Genomic DNA, 8,317 nt, shown 5'->3' on the forward strand with positions numbered 1-8,317 from the left:
CAGCACCGCCATCACCTGCAAAGCGTTAGTGCCGTCACGAACCAGGTAAACATGAGACCGGCTGGTAGAGATAATGGAACGGGTTATTGTTTCCTCCCTTTTCACCCTTTCCGATGGGGTTTTTGCGTTGCGTTACGTTGCCCTCCCCTTTTGTCATTGTGCAGCAGAAAATCGGTACTGGTGGTGTGGTCGTGTATCCTATTTCTTTCGAGCTCTGAAAACTCAAAAATCAGGCCATATGCTACATGCCATATACAGGTCAGCATCACATCTTCAAATGAAGCTGCCTCTGCTCATTTTTTACTCTGTGCAACGTAAACGCATCATTGCTTGGGTGGCATTCCGGTCGCTTGGGTTTTTGTGAACGGTGTCGACATGTGTACAGCTCCAGGCCGCAGTCGTCGACTGATCAGTCGATTGATCGATTGGCAACCCGCCTCAAGCCCCGAGGTGTGAGAGCGCTTACATAACGAAGCGCCACTTAATTTCTGTAAAAGCTGTTCCTCGTCATGTGCACATCCACCGCTCCCAAAGTAGGGCCGATTTTACGGACACCGTAGACGCAGCGCTTACAGGAAGCTCCGCCTAACGGCGGCAGATGGGCACAAGATCAGGAACACGATCAGCTCTTCTCACAGGACAGGTTGCGTACCTGGCTAAGCTGTTGCACTGCAATAATACTGGGCGGACTGCTGACCGAACGGCTGACCCATGGGTCGCTTGGACGGAAAAAGAAATTTCACAGTGGTTAATGCACGAATGGTAATAAATTGAAAGTCATTTGCGCGATATTACCGATGGGGGAAGCTGAAACAGTGTTTTTTTTTCGTTTTGGGCCTAATACCCTAGAGTAATAAACTGGGTGTTTCTTGCGGTTACAATTCCTTTTTGTATAGTCGCAACAGCAACACAGACGCATCTACATACGTACACACACGCACACATAAGCGCCATCGCACATACCGCGCTTTGAAAGGCGCTCTAAAAACAAAACCCAAGATGCTCAAGATAGATAGATACACAGATACATAAGTGCAGTCAACACCAGTCAACACCAGTCTTAAGCCCTGTACGTCGGCACTACGAAGCTGTCGGACTGGGGCTGCCGTTAACTGGGGGGGATGTCGCGCATGCTCTGATGTCACGCGCATGTCGCGGTCAATGGCGCAATAGCGACATCGGAACTCCTAAGCACGCTGAGGCGAGGATCGATCTGTGGCATAAGCAACCTCGGTTCGCTGTCGTAGAGTCGCGAACACATTCGTAGAACCGACTGATTACCTCTTAGAATGGGCATTTAGCCCACTTCCTTTCCTCCTTTCGTCCTTGATTTCACCTGAGTTCATCTGCATGCGTTCGTTTTCCACGTAGCACCAAAACAAAAACGCTGCAGCGACCCGGAATGAAGGAGGAGTAAAAGGCCCCATCGCGCAACGCCGCACATCTTTTTGATTTTGTTGTTACAGCCGCACGAGGGTTCTGTGCAAAGCGCCCGCTTTTGCCTGGTTCCGGGTTCCTAGCGTTGCAGTGAGAGACACACGCAACCTGCAAAAGCCAGTGGAGGAAGTAACTGGTGGCCTGGTTCCGAAATGGACAAGCGCTCTCTCTACACCTCCTTGTGGCTCCTAGCTGGTGAGCAACAGACCGCTCCTCCTCTCCCAGTTTTCCTGCCCCTCCAATCTCCAATCTCCTTCCCAGGATGAGAGCTTGGATTTGGAATCTGGTGTGTGAACCCTATATCTGGTCTCCGTGTTTTATCCGCTCCCTCCGCATCCTAGCTGCCTGCCTGGCTGGCTGGCTACGTAGGGACCTGGCTGGCTGGCTGTGTCGTCAGCTGTCGCAGGCCCTTAGTACGTGTAAGGCCCCCTCCCTTCCCCCCGCCCGCCCGGCTGAGCGCCCGTGAGCTCGAGATGCCAGACCCGCCTGACGATGCTGCGCCTGCTGATGCAAATTTTGGAGTTATCACCGCTGCTGTTGGTGTTGGTGTTGGCTGTTGCTGTCGGTGCTGCTGATGCTGATGTGCAGACCCGCTGGTCACCCGGATGTCCAGCGGAGGTCATATGAACGCGTGGGGCGTACTCACTCACTGACGCGCTGAGATCAAACACACACACACATACACACACATAGACATACACATACACTTACAAATGCACTTACAAATGCACTTACACGCACACGCACACACGCGCAAACATACACGCGCGTGCATCACAGTCCCCCACTCCCCGTCACGCCATAGAAGGCTGGCTGGGACGGAAACCACCTGATGACGCCCTTCACACTTGCCCTTCCGCTCCCCTGCACGCAGCTCTGCTGGCCGCCTCGGGGGCCGGCGGCGCACCCACCGGTCGTAGCCTGCTTCAGGCGGCAATCACCGCCAAGCCCGCCAAGGGTTTGCCCGCCAAGGCGGCCAGCACATCGGCCGTCACCCCGACTACGACTGAGTCCGGGCTCACCGACCTGCCCGCCGCAACCTCCGGGGCACCCGCCGTCCTTCCTGGAGCAGCGGCTCCCAAGGCGGCGAAGACTGAGAAACGAGCTCCGAGAGCTACCCCCAAGGTGAGCGCGGGTGGGGAGGAACGGGTGAAAGTGAGAGCGGGAGGGGATCAAAAGCTTTCCTTGATTGGTCGTAGGAGGTGGTAGGGTAGTGGCGGACCATGCCCAAGCCGTGCCATGCCATACCCAGTTCACCGCACCCTGCTGGCTTGTGTCCTTCATAGTAGGCGCCTTGTCGCCAGACCTTGGCGTCAATTAAAAGTCCAAGTCGGACTGTGGTCCAGACGACAATGGGGGGAATGTAGAGGAGTTGGCCGCCGCATGTTTTGCGGCTGTTGGAGCTGTAGGCGGAAGCGAAAATGGTGTAAAAGTATGAACAGCTTGTCTTTTCAACACATTTCCGACAGGTTTTGTAGGGCACGTGTACGGCTTGTGTAATCTTATACTCTCGCTTGATGCCCATAATTGCGGAATTATATGTTTTTATACGTGTATAATACGTGTTACAGTTACGTAGTACATGCGGGGTTTTTCGTTTCACAGTGAATTTCCAACGCAAATCGTGTCAACATAACACGCAATCCCATTCCACCCGTCTCGGCACCACCGCGGTTCACTGTTTCGTTCCAGTCCCTCCAAATTCACACGCCGACATCCCATCCCGATCCCAACATGGACTCCCCGCAACATGTCAAACAGCTGGGCATTGCGATCGAGGCGCTCAACGTCACGGGAGTCGCGAACCTGCTAACCAACGAGACCGTGGCAACCATATTTACTCCGGACGACGCGTGAGTGCATGTGGACGGTCCATAGCGCTGCCCTTAAGGTTGGCGCGCGCGCGCGTGGAACGCTTTGTAGCCCAACATTGTCTAAGGCTTGGCGGGAAGGCGTGCGGATGGATTGATAATAGCTTCATCTGATCTAAGGATTGGCGTGGGTGCCGTCGCCGCGCCGTGCGACGGCTTTCGGCTACATAGCTCCCATCACGGTCAATGCAAGCGCTTCCCCCTAAAGGGGAAGTACGACAAAAGTGCACGGGAGCGTGTGCCTGTGCGTGTGCGTGTGCATGTCTGTGTGTGTGTGTGTGTGTGTGTGTGTGTGTGTGTGTGTGTGTGTATATATGATGTACGACAAATGCCATCCGAGGAGAGAAGAGTGATAAAGCGTTACCGCTGTCTCGCCTCTTCCCTTCGCATCCCCTCTTCTCTTCCCTCGTCGTCCCCCTTTCCTCTGCCTGCTTCCCCTCTTCCTCCTCCCTCCTCCCCAACCCCATCTTCCACACCCCATCTCCCCCGATCCGCAAACACCCACGCCGGAAGTTTGCGTTTATTTCCCCCAAACCCCCCTGTCCTGGTTGGTCCCTTCCTGTCCACGCAGCGCCTTCATCAGTCTCGCCAGTCGGCTCAACATGACGGTGGGCGAGCTGCTGACCAACCCCCTGGCGTACAATCTGACGCGGCTGTCCATCATCCCAGGTGGGTTCCGGAGCTGGGGCTGGTGATGGTGCTGTACCCCATGGGGGAAATAAATGAACTAACCGACCAGATACTTGTTATGATTGGGAGGGAAGACCCTTAAACCCTATGTATGTACCGACCAACCGACCATATATTTAACACCGTGGCATGAATATTGGAAATAAATGAACCAACCGACCATATACCGACCAACCGACCAACCGATATTTAACACCGTGGCATGGTCGTTCGTCTTCTTCTTCTAGCCACTCTCTATTCGTCATACGAGAGGAATTAACCGGTGAGGCCTCACTGTTACTTTGTTGCACTTTGATGTCAAATGACTTCTGTAGTACCAACTTTATTAGTAACTGCTGCTCGTCGACAAGTATTATCTGTAAAGTTTTGATGAGTATTTGGCTAGTAAGTAACACACGCACGCGCTGGTGCTATGTCGACGTCACAAATTGCATATATATACATGTCCCAACTCGCGCACAGATGTGGCGCTACGCAGCAAGGACCTCGTCCCGGGAGTAACGGTGACTGAGCCCTCGTTGATGGGACCCAACCTGGAAATCACACGTGTCGGGTGGGTGGGGGGACGGGAAAGAATTGGAAAGTAGGGGGCAATGTAAACCAGGACGGGATTGATAGGTGAGAACTGAACGAGGAGGACGGGCATGCGGCGGTCTCAGGTTCGATCCAATCTGCAAGCGGATGATGTGGCGGATTTGGTGACATAAGAATATTGCGTTATTGCCGATGACGGACAGCCTCTTAATCGCACGCGGGACCGAGCACCTTGTGCATGAATCCATGGCAGCCGCTGCTATTGATGTTCCCTGTACGGCACTTGTCGCTACCTCTGCTGCTGGCGTGCCCCCATACTACGCCGCTGCCATTCTCTAGGGTGCTTGCCTACTGCGCCGCATGCTGCTGCTGCTGATGATGATGTTGCACACGAGAATACATAAATGTTTATCCCCTCGTAATGAACATCCCCTGATGCATGAGGAGCGTCCTCGGGTTCACCCGCTTGCCCGCTGTCCCTTCTCCCTCCCCACCTGTGGTGACGCTCATTGCACATCTACATCCACATCCATCCATATATACATACATATACACATACATGCACTCATACAATCACGGGAATTACGACCAGCCGGACCATCCGAGTGCGCGTGGAAAACACCAACAGTACGGCAGAGGTGACCAGGGCGGACATCCCCTTCAACCAGGCGAGTGCACGAGGGATGTCGTACACTTAGCTCCTGTCCTGCTGGTGCACTCCGGAGCCCGCGTGTAGGCGTGTCGACATGTGCTGTTCACATGTTTTTTCACATGTCGCCCCTTTTCATGCACATTACAAGTTCTGGAATCGACAGCCGCTGAAGCTAGCTAGCATGTTGACAAACTAAAGATCTGCGTGGACCTCTCCGAACGTGGCTCCCTCGCTCCCCTCCGCCTTTTGACTTGACCAGTATAATTTCCTCCCTTTCCTGACACCTCGTGACAAGCAATCCCCCGGGTCATTCCCTTGGACTAAACCGCAGGCGGTCGTGCATGTCATTGACAAGGTGCTGGTGTAACAGAGATCGATTGTACGACAGGCGAAACATATGCCTCAGGGCAGGGCCCCTCTACACCAAAAATTGGCTTCGGGAGCGGGCTAGGGCCAGAGAAGGAAAAAGGTGCACATTTCAGTTTCGTTGCCAAAGTGATTGTGCAGCAATTACTTATCCGGCTCCTAGTGCATTTCGGACGTGGGTTCTTTTTTTCTTTTGTCAAATGCTTTTTTATGCGGCTTAGCGCGAAAATCGTTGACGGTTATTTGTTGCGCCGGTTGCAATGTCAAGTTGGTTGCGTATATAAAAAATGTGGAAGACGTAAGATTCTCAAAAGCACGATGACACGTCGGCACTTGTGTGCTCCGGCAGGACCTTTGCGACTGTCGAAACGTTCAAGGCAGACAGGCACACAGGACATGCAAATGGACTTTAAAAAGACTGCTCTAGAGCAACACGAAGCCACAGTAACGTACGAGTGAAATTCTACAACGTTAAAAAGCAACACCTCCTACCCACATGTGCCCACGTACATCAGCAGAGCGGATATTACACCATAAAAATGACTGCTACCTTAACGCGAGTCCTAACGCGAGCGGAAAGTATCTGCTGCGATGTAGCTGCCGTACTGTCGTACAGCGCAGCGTACCCAAGCGGTGATGACGCATCTGGAAGGCTGAAGAAAATTGTTCCGACCAGCAAGCTTTTAAAACGGCAGCGCAAGTGTGTTTTTGTGAGTTAGGAAGTACTAGACGGACAGGATTGCAAGCACCTGCGTAAAAAAAGATCGCTCAATCCACCGCAATCACCCGGGAATACAAGGGTACACCGTCGTAGCCAACTGGGGAAGGCGGAAGTGGCGAAGGTTGCACTTTGTTATTGTGCCTGCTTCACCATGTTCCCAGCACGGCGGTGGCAGCGAAGGGCCTCGTGGGCGCATGATGGCGAGCCTCAGACGAGGGTCACACCGCAACCCAAGGGCGCGTCAGACGCTGCGGCGGGTGAGGGTGAGGGTGAGGTTAGGTCCTTCCCCGCCCCACGCAAACCGCATGGTGCGTGCCAGGGAATCGGAAAAGGTTTCCATTCGGAAATCTACCAGTCGATGCAGTCCCCAACCCGTTTCCGCCGCAACCCGGATTAACATTTCCAAGGGATATATATCGACCTCTGCCGGGCTCGAACCTTGGGCCTCCCGCTTGGGCCTCCCCCAAAAAATAGTCTAATGTAGGTTCTAGGACAGCTCCGACTACCCCCCAACTAACTCGTGTACGGCACCCCAACCCCCCTCAGCCGTACAGGCGGTAGCGTAGCGGTCGGCAGCTGCGCGAGTGTGAGCAGGTAGTTGTACGGCGGCCCGGCTCGGAAGCTACCGGACTGTAGTGGCGCACACGGGCAGTTGGTGATAGTCGGCAGGCGCGCGAGTGGGAGCTGGCAGTTGAGCGCGCACGGAGCACGGTTGAGCGGAAGCTGCGTCTGAGCACGGTTGAGCACGGCGGGTGTGGTGGTTGGCGCGACGCGCGAGTGGGAGTGCACAGTCGTGCGCGCGCCATCTGGGAAGCTGCGTGTGTGAGCTGCGTGTAAACTCAGACCCATGGGTCTGACCCGGTTTCCATAAGCTGGCTATGGGCGCACACGGTTCCACACGCTTGAGAGTTGGGCTGCAGCGTTCGACGAAAGGGGGAAAGAGGCGGTTTAGGACAGCTTCCAGCCTAAGCAGCGTTTACGGCAGTTTTCCAGAGACGCGAATATGAAAACGATTGTTTGGTACAGGTATCAAAAGCTATGGAAAAAAGATCGAACAGGAGAGCGCCTATCGAACATGAAGATAGGATAAGAGCACCTGGTCTCGAATGTAAGACAGTCACGCTTCTCGGCAGCCGTTCAGCCAATTATGAAAAAACGGCATCGCCTCAGTCCCGTACACTTCCGTACTCTGATATTGAATCCAATTCAATTCAATACTCTGATATGTACGACGATGCCGTACAATGCCGTACCTCCGATGGTCTCGACCTTGTAAACTTGATGCTTCTCCACCAGCTGGTCAAAAATGGTGAAGAGGTCGTTGAGGAACGCCATGACTCGGTGGGGCGGAACCTGACCACACCTGCTGGTGAAGGAGGCGATGTCTGTGTACGGCACATAGAGAATTCGAACCATCATCACGTAAATTACACGTGCACATGGGGTAGGAAAAGATTACTGAAGACACAACTTTACGAGTATAACAAAATATTAAAAATTTCAAAAACTTCAAGCATCCATTATAATAAAATGGTAAACAGCTCATGGTGACAGTGTATTTTGTTTATTTTGTTTATTTCGTAAGGTAGGGACCGTGCGTCAGTTACGGTAAAGTACGGCAAACCGTTGTCGTCAGTTGAAACCGTTGTCGTGTTACCCCGGGCGCTATGTCGTACCACCGCCACACACAGTTCACACACACCCCACCGGCAACCCACCTGCGAACAGCACCGTCACCTCCTCATGCGATCTCGCCATGTACTGCTGTGCGCCGCTCAAGGCTCCGAAACCACCACACGAGGGCGTGGAGGGTGAGGTGACGCTGTGACTGTGGCTGTAGCTGGAGCCCAATGCTGATTGCGCGTTGGGGAGCTGTAGCGGGCGGACAGGCGGCGGCGGCGATGGGAGGGTGGTGGCGACGGCGGCCGCTGTGGCGGCCGCCTCCGTTGCGTCGCCGCAGAGGCCCGGCGGCGCTGGGGCGCATGCGGCGGCGGCGGCGGCAGTAGCAGCAGCGGCGGCGGTGACGGCGCCGCAGCTGTCAAGGCA

General features: G+C 54.2%; 2 protein-coding genes across 2 annotated transcripts in view; one reads left to right on the plus strand and one right to left on the minus strand.

The window, feature by feature from the left end:
* Window positions 1-1,589: 1,589 nt before the first annotated feature.
* VOLCADRAFT_93600 (uncharacterized protein) lies at window positions 1,590-5,551 on the plus strand (the record flags this gene model as incomplete). Its single annotated transcript, XM_002952773.1, has 6 exons — window positions 1,590-1,632; window positions 2,312-2,562; window positions 3,199-3,290; window positions 3,880-3,977; window positions 4,461-4,555; window positions 5,516-5,551. The coding sequence occupies 6 exons, from the start codon at window positions 1,590-1,592 to the stop codon at window positions 5,549-5,551; spliced, it is 615 nt and encodes a 204-aa protein (XP_002952819.1).
* A 1,233-nt stretch (window positions 5,552-6,784) lies between these two features.
* Window positions 6,785-8,317, minus strand: part of VOLCADRAFT_93601 (uncharacterized protein) — a gene marked incomplete at both ends in the record, with an annotated part of 5,695 nt that continues 4,162 nt past the window's right edge. Inside the window, 4 exons of the mRNA XM_002952852.1 lie at window positions 6,785-7,000; window positions 7,160-7,185; window positions 7,525-7,656; window positions 7,990-8,244. Of these exons, the coding sequence (XP_002952898.1) occupies window positions 6,785-7,000; window positions 7,160-7,185; window positions 7,525-7,656; window positions 7,990-8,244 (629 nt within the window). The remainder of the gene's footprint in view (window positions 7,001-7,159; window positions 7,186-7,524; window positions 7,657-7,989; window positions 8,245-8,317) is intronic.

This window comes from Volvox carteri (assembly GCF_000143455.1).
Source record: "Volvox carteri f. nagariensis unplaced genomic scaffold VOLCAscaffold_32, whole genome shotgun sequence".
NCBI lineage: Eukaryota > Viridiplantae > Chlorophyta > Chlorophyceae > Chlamydomonadales > Volvocaceae > Volvox > Volvox carteri.